The 17387-nt window shown below is 37.6% G+C and overlaps 1 protein-coding gene across 1 annotated transcript in view; it reads right to left on the reverse strand.

Moving 5' to 3' along the window:
- MMS22L (MMS22 like, DNA repair protein) overlaps positions 1 to 17387 on the reverse strand; it is an 88223-nt gene that overhangs the window by 12365 nt on the left and 58471 nt on the right. Inside the window, exons 15-20 of the mRNA XM_063153043.1 lie at positions 12619 to 12809; positions 10041 to 10191; positions 7121 to 7263; positions 6224 to 6366; positions 5915 to 6074; positions 2795 to 2964 (exon numbers count right to left, since the gene is read on the reverse strand). Of these exons, the coding sequence (XP_063009113.1) occupies positions 2795 to 2964; positions 5915 to 6074; positions 6224 to 6366; positions 7121 to 7263; positions 10041 to 10191; positions 12619 to 12809 (958 nt within the window). The remainder of the gene's footprint in view (positions 1 to 2794; positions 2965 to 5914; positions 6075 to 6223; positions 6367 to 7120; positions 7264 to 10040; positions 10192 to 12618; positions 12810 to 17387) is intronic.

Below are 17387 nucleotides of genomic sequence, written 5' to 3' on the forward strand. Positions count from 1 at the left end.
AGCTAAGCTATTTTAGCAAGGCAGTGTCAGTGACTGAGTTTGAAAACAAAATCTTGATAAGCTCCCTGTACAGTAGAGACCAGACCAGCTGCCCAAAATCTGTCAAAAGGCAGGGATATAGCCCAAAGTTCTATATAAGCACAAATATAACAAGTAAACACAGTCAGTCTGAACTGATGAGAGAGAAATGCAACATCCAGTCTTAATTAGTGCCTTTGACAATTATGTGTGCTTGTGTAAAATGAAGCAAATAAATTTGTAGGTTTGGGGTGGTGAAGGAGGGTGAAATACAGCCATTGGTTCTGATGAATTGTGTAGTAATAAACTACACAGTGTGGAGAGAAGGAGCTCTGTATGCTGTCCTAAAAGATTAAAATATTCAGAAATTCTATGGAATTTCATAAAATTGTTGCATCAGGGATATGTAAAATAAACTGCTAGTAGGACTGACCTCAAAACCCTTTAAAACCCAATAAATGGATCAAGTAAACCAGATTAAGATTAGCTGTTAAATACTCTGGAAAGAGGGATTTTTTTCAGGTCATTGCTAGCAAAACTAAAATGTTTTCTGAGATCTGAAGCAGTTTTTTTGAGCAAAGCAGGAAAAGCCTACACTGTAGGAACTGAAGAAAAAAAAATGGAGCCTGGAACTTTTCAGAAGACTAAAGAAACAAAAATTAAAAAGGAAAGGCTGCTGAGGAGAAATTCCACTCATGGGCTTTTATACTTTGACTATGAATAAAGGACTCACATGTATAAGAGAATGCTTTGCATGGTCTCCAAATTCCTGTTTCTTTATTTTCACATAACTGTGAAAGGATTAAGTTGTAAGCTGGAGTATGAACAGGGACAGATCTACAGAACAATGCTTGTCTAACATTCGGGTGAATTAAGGCTCCTGCCCTAAAATAGCAGTGCTCTACCCCCACAACTGAGCACCAGGCACAGGGCAGCTCCCCAAGAGTGGCCTCATCACACATTTCACCTGCAGTTTAGTTAAGTCAAGGTGAGGTTATTCCCAAAGAATTCTGTTTCTCCATCTTCCCTTCCACATACACTGTTTTATCACTTTCTGATACACCCATTTGGGTTTCTGGGTTTTGTTTGCTTTGTGAGGCTAGTTACTATTTGGCTCAAGTCACAAATTGCTATTCGCAGAATCATTAAAGCAAATTAAATGAGAATGTGTATTGGGGTGAAAGGGAATGAATGCAACTTTAACCCAACTGTGAAAAAATAACTTCAGATGTCTGAGAGTGCCAAGAATCCATTCAATCTCAGAAGAGTTTTTTTTGTTGTTGTTTTTAAACTGATCTTGAAATATTTTGTTTTGAGTTGATTCGAAATTGTAATTTTCCCATTTTTCCACATAAAAGAGGAGGAAGTATTTTTGAATAAATGAAGCATTTTCAAACACTTAAAAATTTTGGAACCTTGCAAAGACGAACAAAAAATTAATAAAATACAAAAAGTGTCACATTGAAACAGGAAAAATAACTCCCCAGAAGTGTTTATCAAATTAAAGAATTACTTGTTTTCTAGAAGCAGTGTTTGTCTAAAATATTTTGTCACACAAGATCATCTAGCATAGCTGGAAAGCACATGGACAATGCAGCAGACTGATGAAGAGTACAAAAGTGAGGTCTGGAAGTCAGAAACTGGCAAATAAAACAGGAAACAAGGGTACACAACACTCAAGACTTCAAAACCAACTCAAGTGGTTTCATCTGAAGGCTACATCTGTCTCTGCAGGCTCCAGAGAAACTGGCTCTACAAGAGAAATACCAAATTAGCAAACAGACACTCACAGTCCATGCTAATACCATTGTCCAGATGGCCCTACATGTACACAGCTTATGAAAATACCTACAAAGCAATAAAGCAAAACACCGTGCAGAGCATTGCACAACCATATTCACTTCCCTATAACATGCCTTTGATCACAATGAGCTGCTTTTGAAACTAATAAATTCCAGTGATGTTTACAGTGTCACCACTGCATTGTTTCACAATGCAATCCTGCAAAGTAGTGAGTTAAGACTTCAGTCAAAATGAAGTCTGAGAGAGAAGGGAAAATGGTAAGCAAAACAGACACAAAGATTTACAAGGAAAACATGGCAACTTATTTATTTTCAAAATATATTCTTTTCTCTTTCTCACCAGCAGAAATTAGTGTCTTCCTACAGCACCACAAGCCTTACAGAGTTTCAAGTGTGACAGGGTAACTGAGAGAGGAGTAGGACAAATAATAGGGAAGAAGGCTTTAGCCATGCAATCCAAAGCAGCAGGAACGTGATTTAGCAAAACATATTCTCCAAGTATTAAGACAAACCAGTGGCATGATACACCAAGGATTTTCTTTTGTTCCCAAGAGCAACAAAAAAAGGGGTAACTCATTTATAACTATCTACAGTTAGCCAAGTCAAGGATGATTTAAAATATTTGTTCTGTCATCTTAACAATTTTCTCACTCCATATTATGATTACTTGATGCACTGTTTGAGAAATCTGTCACACTGGAGACCAGTGTAACCAGCAGGTTGGCTAAATGTTTTCCATATGCAGTGATGAGACAGAAGCTCTAAAATGTACCACAGCACAGCTGCCTGCAATGAGGAAAGCCAAATGGGGGGCAATTTTCCTTTCACTTCTATAAGAAGAAAAAAAACTTCTCTTACTGCTTCAGTAAATTCAGTCAATGCTTGTTGACTAAGGAAAAAGAAAAAATCCTCTGCAAAATTAATATTTTCCTGAAGATTCATTTGTGTGCTGATAATAGAACTGAGATATTTACCTGGAGATAGAGAGGCAGGCTTTCCTGAATGGCAGACAGCAAAGCCACAGGCAGCTCCTTGTCCTGCTGGAGCACAGAGTGTGGCAGCAGTAAGCAATCCACAATGCGAAACAAGAGTTGCTGTGCCTTGGAAGTAGCCAGTATTGGTGCACAGAACTTTACCAGACATCCTGTTGAAAAAAGTTCAAAAAAATCCCAAACCAATTTACAGTTAGTAAAAAAAATTAAGAAAGCCTTAAGAAGCAATTATGTTAAATTAGATAATCTGAGAGTAGCAAAAGCAACTGAATTGTCTCACTCCTATGTACTCATTCCATGGCATCCTGCTAAAAAATCCCAGTCAAAACAACTCAAAAGTCCATTTACAGTTCAAAATAAAATACTATATTGATTCAACACAGTTACAAGTTTGTAGGCAAGTGAAGATGTTTTAGGAAAAGTACAGCAATGCTAAAGATAGGATGAGTCTCTTAGATCCCTGCAGAAAACTTAATTAAACTTGATCCATAACCCTACTGCAATCAGCACACGTGCACTTGAACATTTACCTTGCTGTGTGCATTCATCCCTCTTGCAGGGAAATGCTGCCTTTGCCTTCCCTTTATATTTGTCTAACACCACTGGGGCAACACCACATCAGCAACTACTCACACAGCAATTTAATGTTAGCAAAACATTAAATATCCTTCAAATTACATTTCATTTCAGCAGATTAAGAAGAACAAGGGGCAGCCAACTCCATTAAGTCTTGCTAGTTTTTTGTGGGCTCTCAGTTCACAAACTGAGAGCCTCAGAAAACATCTTTCTTGTTTTCAGCACAATAATGCATCATTTGCTCAGCTTTCAGCCAGTTTTTGATTGTTCTTTTGCTTTCAGAAAAAAAGTAAAAAGGTGTTGATGTGTAAATACCCCAACTTTGAAAAACATCTTTATTGCAGGTGAGGTGTATTTTTTCTTGAAAAACTAACTCCCTACTCAGAAGTGTTAATACTCAAAACACATTAAATAAAACAAGACTCTTATGTAGACATTTTCAACTTTACATATTATTAGAGGCAGGAAGAAGTTTTCTGGGTTGAAAATACAGGAATATCCTGAGGAAACATGTTTAAGACTTTGAAAATAATGGAACATCAAAAGTAGGCCGTTACAAGATATTATTAATCTATAAAAGTCATTCATTATCATCTCTAAAAACAACGTAAAACAACATTAATCTTATGAAGTGAAAGAAAACACAATGATCAATCATAGAGAAAGAGAACGATCACCTAACAATACTTCTAATAATGTTGTCTAAGCTTCCTGCTTTGAAAGAAACATGGTCATTCCAGCTCAAAGTACTCCTTCTATTATCACTGCTGTGATGTATGGGACAGTACAAGACACAATCTGACTACAGACAGGAGGTGTTTAGATTTGTTAAGTTTTGTGCTTTGTCCGTATAATTTAACAAGCCCACAGAATGTGAAGCAGTGATTGAAATATACTTGATTTTTTTTTCCTTTTAAACCTTCTTTATGTTTTCTTAAATAAAAAGGACATTTTCTTGCACACAACAGCATGATTGAAGATTAGTCGTTTCCTACAGCAAACAACAAAAAGGACAATACCAAACTAAAAAAAGGAAAGTACCAATCTAAAATTACTTTCTAAGGCTCCAACCCACATTTGGGTATCTAAGAATGTTTAATTTTATATACATCCCGTGTATCAAAGTATGCTGATCTCACAATATAAAAATTGAGTATTTTTTAAAACTCTAATTCCAGTACATTTGGTACACTTTCTGCATCTTGGTCATGCTTTCCCTGTGCTCCTTAGAATCATGATGTAAACTGTGTGTGCATGCAAATCATTATCTCTGTTTTAAGATACATAAGGTTTACTCTGTTTTTAAAAGTAAGTGGGTCAGACTGGCACATTTTAAAGCACTCTTCTTTTGCACCCTATTAGTGATTCCACGTTTAATGAATAAATGCTAGAATTGCATTTTAGTAAAGTACAGAGTGTTTGTCAAAGAAGGAGTTCCAAAAAAGAAGTGAAGTACATACCTAAGCCTACTTGGCCACTAATATAACTCCACTACATAGGATGTAGCCTGTAATCATACTGCTTATCACAGAATATCCTCAGATGAAAGGGATCCACAAGCATCACCAACTCCACCTCCCAGCCCTGCACAGGACACCCACCAAAGGTCCCACCATGTGCCCAAGAGCATTGTCCAAGCTGTGACCACTTCCCTGGGGTCGATCCCCCAGTGCACTTTTCCAGTGCCCAATCCCCCTCTGGGTGAAAAACCTTTTCCTAAACTCCCTAAAAACATAGTTTTAAACACATTACTCCTCCACATGGGCCCTAACAAAATCTGCCTGCAATTTGCTGAATTCTACAACTCCTTGGCTGCACTTCCACTTCTACCATACCTATACAATGATTGAAAAAACCCATTCAAATCAGTGACTACTACAGTGTTTTCTTTGGTGAGTCGGGCTATGCCCCATAGTGTGGATACCTAACACCAAAGCTGCACGTTGTCTCAATCCACATGGCTCAAAACTTGGAATTCTTTCAGAAGGGTGTACACCTACTTTTATGTTCCACAGGAAGAACTCAGAGTTCATCACTTCTGTTTAAAATGAGTGGGCAGAGGAAGGAAACAATAAGAGACCTCACACAAAAAGATTTCATGATCCTCTCTGGGAAGAGCAGATCCACTGTGGGTATAAATTGCTGTAACCTCAGGAACTGCTACGACTTACAACAATCCTCACTACAGCTAAAGAGCCAGAAACCAGCTCTTGTCACTGTTTCTAGGTTTGTTTAGGTAAAACAGGTGGTTTTCAGTAATGAAAGATACAAAAGCATTTTACTTTTGAAAATACTGATTTGCAGGGGTAATTAAAAAAAAACCCATAAACAAAAACCACAAGGAGGTTAGACATCAGGATCTAGAGAAAATCTAACTGTAGCACTAGTAACTTTGTTTTTTCGAACATTAAATAGTATAGAGAAAAAAAAAATGCGGATAGCATAGAGGGAAAAAAAGTATCATAAGTTTATTTTACTGATTCTTTAAAACTATTTCCTAGAAGAAAAGAGGTGTAAAATAATTACCTATGATCCAGTATGTAAGCTGCAGACCTTCTGGAGGTCCTTTTGCCTTCAGATAGGGTTTTACGTACTTTAACACATCACCCAAATACTCCAGAGTCTTTGCTACCATGGCAGATTTCTCAGGGAGAGTCTGAAGACCACTGTAAGTTCTACCAACAGCCTGAGAAAACACAAACAGTGAAATAAATATGAATCAGTCTCTCATGAGACTTTAGTGAGTAATTTCTTTTTTAGCACACTAAATCTGATACTTAGTCTCTTTTCACTGAAATTGTCTTATGAAAATAACATGGGGTAGATGTACAGTACCTTAATGAACTGGACAAGAGCATTTTTTGGGTCTTGCTTGAAAACTGACTGTCCAACATTAGCCTTTAAAAGAATGTTTTCTACTTCTGAGAGTTTAAAAATCAGTCTTGTCATTTCCGTCAGCTGCTCCATGTAGGCTTTTCCTGATTATTACAAGAGAGCAATCAATAAATACAGTATACAGTATTTAATTTAGTCCCAAAATAATGAAGTGAAGCATTATTTTAAAATATCTAAAACACAAGTATTTGGCAGCCAACTGCATCTCTCCAGATAAATAAAACAATTCCAAACCAGTTATTTTTCTGATTTAATTTATAAGAAAATACGGAGTTTTAAGTATGGCTTAAGGTGATGGTTTTTATTTTTTTTGAAATCCACAAAATGTGTATGAGAAATAGTGACTGGAAGACAAGTTCTACAGATAATTAGAACTGCATTTGTTTTAGAAGAGGGGATAAAGTATTGCTCTAAGAAAGCAAAGTATCCAGTGTAAAAAAATGGGAGAATTAATTGCAGCTAGATTCCCCCATCCCTCCCTTTTTTTTTCCTTTTAGGCCATTCACAGCATGATTTCTGACTATTTACTTCAGATTTTCATTTTTTTTTGGAGCAGTTTCTCCATGGGGGAAAAATAACTTGTCTCCTTGGGAGCAAGTTTTTATTCTTTGCTTCCAAGGAAACAAGCTCTTTTATCTTTGTTTGTGATAAATTTGTCATATGCAGAGCAGGCAAACTATCAATAAATAGCACAAGCAGTGTAAAGAAACACATTTTGTAATTAGGTAAAAGTAAAGGAATACAAACAAAAATACATTTTGTAATTAGCTGAAAATGTTTGCCAGCTTTGCAATATAGCCCCGTTACTGCAAACATGAGGGAAATGTGAGCACTTACCAACTGTTCTCTCAGCATCTGTCTTGGCCCAGGCGCCACTTGGTTGATCGAGGAACATTTGCAAAACGCAGCGAAACCACGAACGCACTGTCAAAGCTTCATAGGATGTATAGCCCATGCTAGAAAAAGCCTCACACAGTGAACTGTGGAGGTGGAAGAGAAAGAAAAAAGGTACAGAGATCTAATAAAAGTAGGCAGAAAGGTGACAGAGTGTGTCACTTGGCTGTAGATGACATATACTCGTGTATATATGTTTTGGCTACAAAAAAACAGAGGGATGAAAATCCACACAATGGGAAATGCCTTACTGTAACAATGGATAATTTGACTGTGTTATCTAAACTGACAATGTACAATGGTGAAAATAGTTTATCTGAATCAGCTTGGAACTTCATATTGACACTGCTCACGCTGCTCTAGCCTTTCATATAAAGCCAACCCAGGTGTCCCATGCTACTCTGAAGTCTGCTTAGTTCTAACTAAGTCTGCTTAGTTCTAACTACATCAAAGATGGAGAAGAGAAAGCCTCCTTTAGCAAATAAAGATATGCCATGCTCAAAACAGATGCAAAAGGGAAACATAAAAGGGCACCTTGGAGATGAGAAAGGAAACTGCTGTACTTGGCAGTACACTTACAGACATATTCATTTAGATATGTATACACACACAGGTATATCCATTCCCACATAAACATGCTATATATACTTTCAAACACTTGCTACCATTCTACCAGTCAGGTGTCAGACCAGAATCACTCAATGCACAGTCCCTGTAACTCTACTGCTCTGTATTCCCAAAGTTTTATTTGCCTCACCACCACGAGTAGCTGCTGCAGTTGTTTATTCCAAGCATATCAATCTTGCATGATTAATTCTGGAGAAACTCCTTGCAAAAAGACAGCAGGTGTGTGCTGCACTCTGTTCCCAATTACTATCAAATGAGGTCCATGTGTGCTTCAGGTCAGAGATATTTCTTGACAACAGTTACACCTTTTATTTGAGAGACTTCCTCCCTGGTCAGTCATAGATACTTCAGCTTTAATGAAAAATGCTTGTACTCTTTCTTGATATGTGTACGTGTAAATCTACCTATTTTCTACTCATTTTTTACTCATGCTTACAACAGAATGTCAAAGGTCCAGATGGAAACCAAAATGGATTCTACTTCTCACTAAACAACATTAATGAAGTTGAGGGGTTTTTCTGCTTCACTTACTTAAAACCAGTGATATCTGTTGTGTATATTTTGTCTGAACATTCCTGCTGAAGCACTATTAACAAAATAAGTAAGGAGACCAACTGAAAGCAAATAAAATAAAAAAAAATAACACTGAATTCCAGCACTAAAAGAGAACAAATAGGTTGCCTATGGACTTAATGCTACTTGCAGGATCATGTAGAGAAATTCAGTCTGGTGTAATCTTGATGTACACAGCTAGTCTACTTGGTACCAAAGGCTGATAAAACCACTTTCTGTTGTAGTCTCACTCTTGTTTCTCTTGCTTGCTGGTAGGTGGACCACTTAGGCATCTTCCTAGAACTGGAAAGGAATATGCTCCTAATCCTTAGAAGGGAAGGAACAATAACTACCTGCTGGAAGCAAGACAGGTGGTCCTTTTAAAACAGTGAGCTTATTCACATGCTCAAAGTTAGTTTGGACAGGTTGTAACACTATCATGCACTACACAACATGGCTCTGGAGAGGAAGGTTTAGGCTCTACTGCAGAAGAAATTCCAAAGCTCATGTGTATGTTGCCAGAGCTTGCACGGTGTAACAGGATTGGAAACAAAATAATCTTTTTACTTTTTAACTGAGAATATTTGATGGGAAAATTATCAGAGCACAGTAACCATGAAGTCTTAAGACCACAGCACTTAGATACTTTGATAACTTTTGCTATAGAACTGCCTAAGGTAAGTAAGCACATGAATCACGCTACAAAAGTCCTTTCAAGACAACAGTGATACCTCCATATTCTACTAAAAATATCTTACCTTAGGTACTCACTGTCATTTCACAAGGAAGCTGAGCAAGGATAACAATGTATCTATGTATGCATTGATAACAATATGTCAGGTGCTTAATGAATATTGGTGACAAATACTTAAATAACTGCTTTCAAATACCTACTCGAGTGAAGAGAATTGGTAATTAACCTTAAGACCTAAATAATACCAAAATTCAAGTTCAGGAGTCAAAATTTTTTTCTTTTCATCTCACACAAAGAGCAACAAAACTCAAAATTATAAAATTCAAATTATAAAAGGAATTTAATGCGCCTAACTCATATTTCATTCAGCACATGTTAGGTATGTGCAGTCTTGAATGAAACTCACTCTTTAAAAAACATAAAGGAGAAATTTAGCAGAAGATTGAACACTCCTTTCCCAAGTTCCAAACTGAAACACAAGGAACTAAATTCAACCTTTTCTAACACCTCCCTGCAAGAAGGCCATAGCCTCATCTTTGTCAATCACACTTAAATAATCTTTACCATATCCTGATTTACAGTTACTGTCCTTAGTACACTACGTACCCTAAAAATGTGCAACATTTTTCACTTTCAAATACAGTCCAACACAGAAATATTCCCTCTTTCTCTCTCATTTCTCACCTCCCCTGCTTTCAAAACCTGATTCAGAAACGGGCATGGCAGGCAAAAACAAAAACACACAACAAAAACAACCACCACCCATCCATCTTAGGTTCACAGAGGCTTACTTAGTGAAAATAAAATTTCTCAGGTATATAAAAATGTTACTGGATTGTCTTGGGCAATCTGCACTAGCTGATCCTCTTTTGAGAGGATGCAAAGAATCTGCACTGGTTTAATCAAACATTACATTCTGAAGCAAGATTTTCCTCAAACCTAATGAAGGATGAAAAGGTGATGGAAGAACAAATAGTCACAACTTTTCACCTGTTTTCAATTAGATGACTTAGATATCTTGACACCAGCTGAGGCCACACCATGTCATCCCACCCAAAGAGCCGCATCATCGACAGAACAGGCTGTGGCTGCAGATCTGACAGGGCTTTGCTGGGTATATCCAAAGCCAAGAGAGTAAAACCTGTTTTTAAAGAGAGAAAAACGTGGCACCATTTTAATAATTTCTCAGTAAAATCTCTGTTCCACAAAGAGCACTGAAAATTAATTACAATTACTAATGTGCAGTCTGGAAGTACCAGAAATCTCAATTAGAACAGGGCAACTGTTCTTACAGTGATTGTTTGTATCCACGTTAAAAATGTAGTCTCTATCCCAAGCAGTTTGTAAATCATCAAGACACATGGGTGGCAAAGGAGGAAAAATAGATCCTAACACATGCAATTTTAAACAGATTCACAAAACCACAGTTTATAAATCCTGAAGGCATAGTTTTACCACCTCTGCTATGTCTTAAAACCTGCTTTTTCATCTTCTTGACTTCCTTTTCTTACCTCCATCCACTATATCTTGCCCTGTACACTTAAGTATTACTGTGCTTTACAGGGTTGAGTTTTATTTATTTGTTTTGTTGTTTTTACACACTTCTCACAGTGAAAAACTGGATCTGCAAAGAATTCACTCAGTAAAAGCTGGTACCTCTCTATTTTTAGAAGACTTTCATGTATCAAAATTTACCATATAAATAAAGCACTACAGAAAAAATTTACTCTTGCCAAGGATCTCCATAAAACTGCTGCAGATCTAGAAACTGGGGCAGTACTTTGGGCAGAATTTTGGTAATGAAGCATAACCTTTTGCTCTTTCTGTTAATTCCACTGTAGATTCTGTATCCCACAGTACCAGAATAAAAATATAATGCCTTATTAATACTGCAAATGACAAGTGCATAAAAACTCAGAAATTTGATGTAATCTTAAATGCTGAGCAGTTATTAGGTTACAGGAAATGAGAAACATCAAATGAGTCAGGAAAACTGACTTTGGAGGGCAATGAAAAAGGGGCTCATTAGTTCCCAAAATCTCCAATTCAAATAAATATAAACCTGCATGCATTGACAAACTGACTTTAAATTAGACAGAAAAGGCTAGTTTTATTGTTGTTCAGAAACAACAATAAAGTTGTTTTAATTAACAGTACAGGGACAGACTACCTTTAGCCATGAAGGACTTCCCATTTCCTTATGTGCCTCAGAATAAACAATAAGGTCATACAGAGTCCCCATTCTGCCTTAGGTGAGGAAACAATTTGTGCCAGCGTTCTTCCAGATTATCACCTCGTTTCTGCAGCATCAGCCTTAGGAGAGGCTGGGGAGAGACGGGAGGCAGAGCAGAGCTGTGAGGCTCGGGCTGTTTGCCTGGCAGGGGGAGCAGGAGAGCTGTGACAGCTGCTCTCCCTCTCCTCTGGGCTGCAACCTTAAGGCAAGAAGCTCAAACAGCATGGGAAAGGTTTGCCTGTCTCTGTAGTGCTACCTTACACATCTCTATAAAGCAGGTCACAACTGCACTCCCCTCCTTCCCAGAGGAGTTTATAATAGCTTGCTGCTCTTGCTATTTCACTGTGCTAATATAAAATAGAAAAAAATGTATGTCACTGTAGGAAATGAATGAAAGTTTTGACATTAACAACCTTCTCCTTTGATTTGTATTGCTGTTTCTCACACATGTTTCAGCAGTGTGAGACCACTACTGTTGCACACTGCCTCTTTCATTAATGCTGCCTCCTAACTACCACAGAGCTGCTTCAAATGAAGGGTCTTTTAGGTTTTCTATTACCAGCTCAGTACTCCTGAGCTTGTAACTTTATCTAATTCATATCATGATGGGAAAAAATATTTTATGTTTCACTCTTCTGAATTTTAGTTAACTGGATACAAGATTTCATTGTAACTGCAGAATGCCATGTTAGCTACTGATGTGAAAGATCAAACTGGGATATCTTTCTATTCACTGCCAAGCTGACTCGTTGCATGTCGAGTTCACACACATATGGAATGTTGTACTTCAAGATTAAAAGCCTTCAGTGCAAAGCACGACAAATAATTAGAATGAATCATTAATAGTTTTATGACCACAAACATAAGGATTTGTCAAGAAGCAACAGTCAAGTAAGCAACCTTTTAAAAATTGCTTTCAAATTAAAAATATTTTAGAAAATTTAGTTTGAATCTCAACCATTATGAACAGTTCAATACAAATAAACATCTACAAAAACAAGTAAATTCTGAATATAGTGAAAAACAGTATCCTTATTTATACTGTATAACACTTGCATGTTGATTATAATTTGTAACTAGTAGTGAAAAAGAAGTCAGGTTTGTGTAGCTTCAAACCCCTTTGGCATTCTCAATGTGTTTGTACCCTATTAAGGAACTCAACACTACAATACTTCCTTCTGTCAAAACATTTAGCACAGATTCTTCTTTTTTCATTTATACACACTTAAGTTACTACATGGAAGGAGAAATATCCCAAAGTACAAACTCCTTGAAAGTTTGTGACCCAGAGAATAGCACCAAACCCAGCAGGTCGCAGGCAGGGTCAGTGCTAACCTGCAGCTGTATCAGCAAGCTGTGGGGAGGGCGGCGTCTGTGACATTCTCTGGCTCTTCAAGTAGGGAAAGAAATTTCTCCAGAGAGCACTGGCGACAGCAAGGTGGTGCTCTTTAGCCACTAATGGAAGCTGTGCATCTGGGGCTGTGTTTCCCAGCTGAGGTCCCTGTCTTACACGTTCGTGCACGCTCCTAGGGAGAAACAAAAACAATGTTTCCGTACAATAAATGAAAAATTCACATCTTTTTAAACAGTATTTACAGCTACTTTAAACTGTAGAGTCTGAGAACTGAAGGATCATTTTGAGCAATTAAAGCCTTTATGCAAAGACATTATGCATACCAGTTATTTGATGGATGAATGATGGCATATTAAGCACCATAAAGTTAATGTTAATTACTAATGTCAACCATTAATTATATGCTTTTTAATATGTCAGATCAAAATGAGAAATTGGCAGCTTTAAAATTAATATCTGCATTTTGCAACCGTTAGCATGACAAGCAAGTCTGCTTCCAATCGAAAGGCAGGTGCTTCTTTAAAATTTCTGTCACTAGGATTTTTAGGATTGAGTTGTGTACAGCCAATAATGGCAAATGATTTTGATCAATTGTAAAGCTTCCTTCTGAAATCTACTTCTCACTTGTACAATCTCACTAGGTACGAGGTTAGATAAAAGATTCATTTTATCCTGATGCACTGCAGACAATTAGGTTTGACAGCAATGCCCACAGCTTTGTTAGTACAGTAAAGACAAAAGTTACCACTACACATAACTCCCATCTCTTCCTCAGACAATGTGGCATGAATTCAATAACACACTCAATTTTCTTTGATTCTACTAGTACCATTCCTGCTACTTAATCTAATTTGGAAGTTGTGACTTTCTAGAGGTTTAATAGAGATATGTCTTCGGGGAATCAATGTTCTCTGAGAAATGGGGAGGGGGACATTAATAAATTTGTCTGGTAGAGCAGGATAGGAGGCATTATAGTAGCAGGCTGATCAACTAAATAACATGCTTATTAAAAACAATCTGTAGGAATGCACTATCATTCCTGTTCCTATTTATCTTCTGGTCAACCCAATTGAGATTGTGCATTAAAGCACAAGCAGCATTATTACATTTGCTTTATTAAATTCTATAAACAGCACTGTAAAGTCAGAGTCAAGATATTTATAAGATAATGGCAAACTGCAGATGCATCGAGAATTGCCTTAACACTAACATTTCTAGACTACAATGTTTTTTTCTTAACTGCCATTCTCACAATAGCAACTGTTTCACAAAAATCTTCCCCTGGATCTTTATCTTATGCTTACCCTAATTTGAAATAGACCAAAACAAAAATAGAAAAAACTCCAGCTTCTAGTTCCCTTCTGGGAACGGAGGAAAATTATGAAAGAATTACACAACTCACAGCACTCATTAGGACATCTGAAATGGAATAATTTTAAATAAAGAGTAGGTTGGCTGCAAGGCCTTCCCGTACTACAGTTGATATTAGAAGCGCATCTCATTATATCAAATTAGTATCCAAAAATTCTGCCCAACACATAATGTAAAACATAAAACATAGTGGCTGTCAAAGGTAACGATACCTTATGCCTGCCTGCAGGCATTCATTAGTTTCAATAGGACAGACAGAGAGAATTGAGTACCAGATACTTTTCGAATGGCTACATTTAACAGACAAGGAAAGTATGCAGCATTAGGAGGAATCAAGGATTTCTTTGAGAGATGGCATGAGTCCAAACACAGGAGCAGAAGCCAGGAATTCTAAACCCAACATTTATTCCCTCTGTGGCTTCACATAAATCATACAGCCTTTGTTAGCCTCAGTTTCCCAGCCATGATATTTGGATAGTGAGACAGCTTACCCTTTAAGGATGCTGTGAAAACAATCAATGCTTAGAAACTGAGGATTATATTCAGTATGCCAGTTGGTATTCCTATTTACAAGGCATATTCTCCAAGTCAACATGAACTGAAATAGAAGCAAGATTAGCATAAAGAGTCAAGCAGCACTTCTTTGGGAGCATCTCCTCATGAAAATAGGGCAAAGAAAAGGGTGTAGAAACCATGAAGTGTAGAGGTCAAATGATGAGATGGTAAAAGCAAAGGAAAATATAATAGTTTAAAAAAATTATTTTTGTCTATTGCAAAAAGAAAAAGTTTAACAGTAAAAACAAAGGGCTTTTCTGTTCTATTTTGTTAGGAAAGGAAACATGATGCCTCATAATGCAGAGAATAAAACTTCTGGGACCAAATTCTGCCCTACTTACACCCAGACTACACTGTAAAACTGCACAAAGACCTTTTTCTCTCCTCTAAATTGCCTCTCCAAAGACGGGTGCCTTGCATCTCCTTTAGCCATCTATGCAAAGTAGAAGGGTGTACAGACTTCCAAAGTAAGGTAATATATCTCTGTGTCAGTGGAAGGGCAACACGTACAAATCACTATTTATGTTTATTCATAGTAACCTACACAAATGCTGGCAATAAGGTAAATGCTTGGAATAGATGGGGCATCAATATATGCTGCAGCTGAAGTAGCCAGCTATTTCTACAAACCAGCACATTTTTAACTCTACTAAAATATGAATAAATGCAATTTTACTTTTTATACAGATTTCTACTATTTTCTAACACTAGACAAGCATACCATCAAACATTACTCAATTTCTAAAACTTTATACATTTGATTTTCTATTCTGCTGAGAACTCAGGAACCACCAGTTGCCTTATTACATTGGTAATAATTTGGTGTGGTTTTTACTTCTTTTAAATAATGAAATTTCTATTTCTTAAAAAAAGAAAAAAAAAGCGGTTTTTTTTTGTTTGTTTTTTATTTTTCATTTTGCCATCAGATCAAATAAACCCTGGGTTTATTAAAGAAGGGAATGCTTGTGCTACCTGAATGAGGATTGTGCTGAATGTGTAGGTATAATAGTAGCATACAGGATTATTTTCTATATCCTACACCTAGAGTAAAGAATTGCAGCCATTTATCTGGATGTAGACACTGTAATAATAAAATATGCCCTTGCAAGCCTGCATTACTAAAATAGAGCCAAAGTTTGTCAAGCCAGAAGAGTAAACCACAAAACTCATCAGCCTGCCTGTATAATGGAAACTTTCAAGTCACTACTAGTCTGTAATCTGCAATAGATGCATAATAACATCCAGACTTAATGAAATGTCATTTAATTTGATCTAGAAGGGTTCAGAACTCCCCAACATGAGAGAAGACCTCTCTCCTACCAGCACTGCCAGGGGCTACCAGCCTCAGGGTCTCACAGGCTGTGAATACAGACATTGGTTTCTTCACAGACAGTATTCCCAGCTCCTCAACTCCCAGTCCAAGGCAGGCCAGCCACAGCATCTACAAATCTCAGCTGCCCAGTACAGCCTAGATTAAGCTCAAGAAAGTCTTCTTAAAGGACCTGAATGACCTTTTGATGTTGAAACAAATTAATAATGAAAACCCACCACTTGAAGGATCAACACGCTCGGATAAAACTAGGGAATTGGGAAGAGATATATGAGTATTTCTAAAATGGTGAATGGTTTTGATGCATAGAATTTCAACTACAGTCATCAGTTATTTCCAGAAAAACTCAGGAAATGTGAAAGGAAGCAAAGAACCATCACAATCAGATTCAAAGAGAGGTAGTAAGTGCTTTGTGCCCTTTGCAAATCAATGGAACTTGCACAATATTTAAATTTTGAAATTTCCCTTCCAAACATTCTCCCTCTTTTATATCAGTATAAGATTACCAACACAGTTCATGGAATCATAGAATTGTTTCAGTTGGCTGGGACATTAAAGATGATCTATTTCCTACACTACTCCATGGACAGGGACATCTCCCACTAGACCAGGTTGCCCAAAGCCCCATCCAACCTTGCCTTGAATACTTCTGGGGCATCCACAACTTTTCCGAGCAACTCCTTCCAGTGTCTCACCACCCGCACAATAAAGAATTTCTTCCTAATAGGTAAGTTAAATTTCCCCTCTTTTAGTTTGTACCCATTACTCCTTGTCCTACCACAACAAGGACAGATGCAGAGTCCCTCTCTGGCTTCCCTGTCGGCCCCTTCAGACACTGGAAGGTTTCCATGAGGTCACCACACAACCTTCTCTTCTTCAGGCTGAACAGCTCCAACCTTCTCAGTCTTTGTACAGGAGGTGCTCCAGTCCTCTTGTCAACTTGGTGGCCTCCTCTGCCTTTGCTCCCACAGGTCAGTATCTATTCTCTGCTCAGATCCCCAGATGATGCCATGATTGACAGCTCAACCAGGGCTTGGGCATGGCCTGGGGGTGGAGCAGGGCACTGCCTCACCTTGAGAAAAGCCTGGCCTGCCCTCCCACCAGACACAGACACTGGGATTCCAAGGTGTTTCAAAACATCCAATTTCTGACAAGCAGTGTGACAGTGTTCACAGGGGTCTTAGGATGAGGGAAGAGATGAGCATCTCACTCCATGTTTCAGAAGGCTTGATTTATTATTTTATTATATATATTGTATTAAAACTATACTAAAAGAATAGAAGGAAGGATTTCATCAGAAGGCCAGCTAAGAATAGAAAAAGAAGGAATGATAACAAAGGCTTGTGGCTCGGACAGAGAGTCCCAGCCAGCTGACTGTGATTGGCCATTAATTAGAAACAACTCCATGAGACCAATCACAGATGCACCTGTTGCATTCCACAGCAGCAGATAACCATTGTTTACATTTTGTTCCTGAGGCCTCTCAGCTTCTCA

The sequence above is a fragment of the Melospiza melodia genome, chromosome 3, assembly GCF_035770615.1.
Source record: "Melospiza melodia melodia isolate bMelMel2 chromosome 3, bMelMel2.pri, whole genome shotgun sequence".
NCBI classification, from domain to species: Eukaryota; Metazoa; Chordata; class Aves; order Passeriformes; family Passerellidae; genus Melospiza; species Melospiza melodia.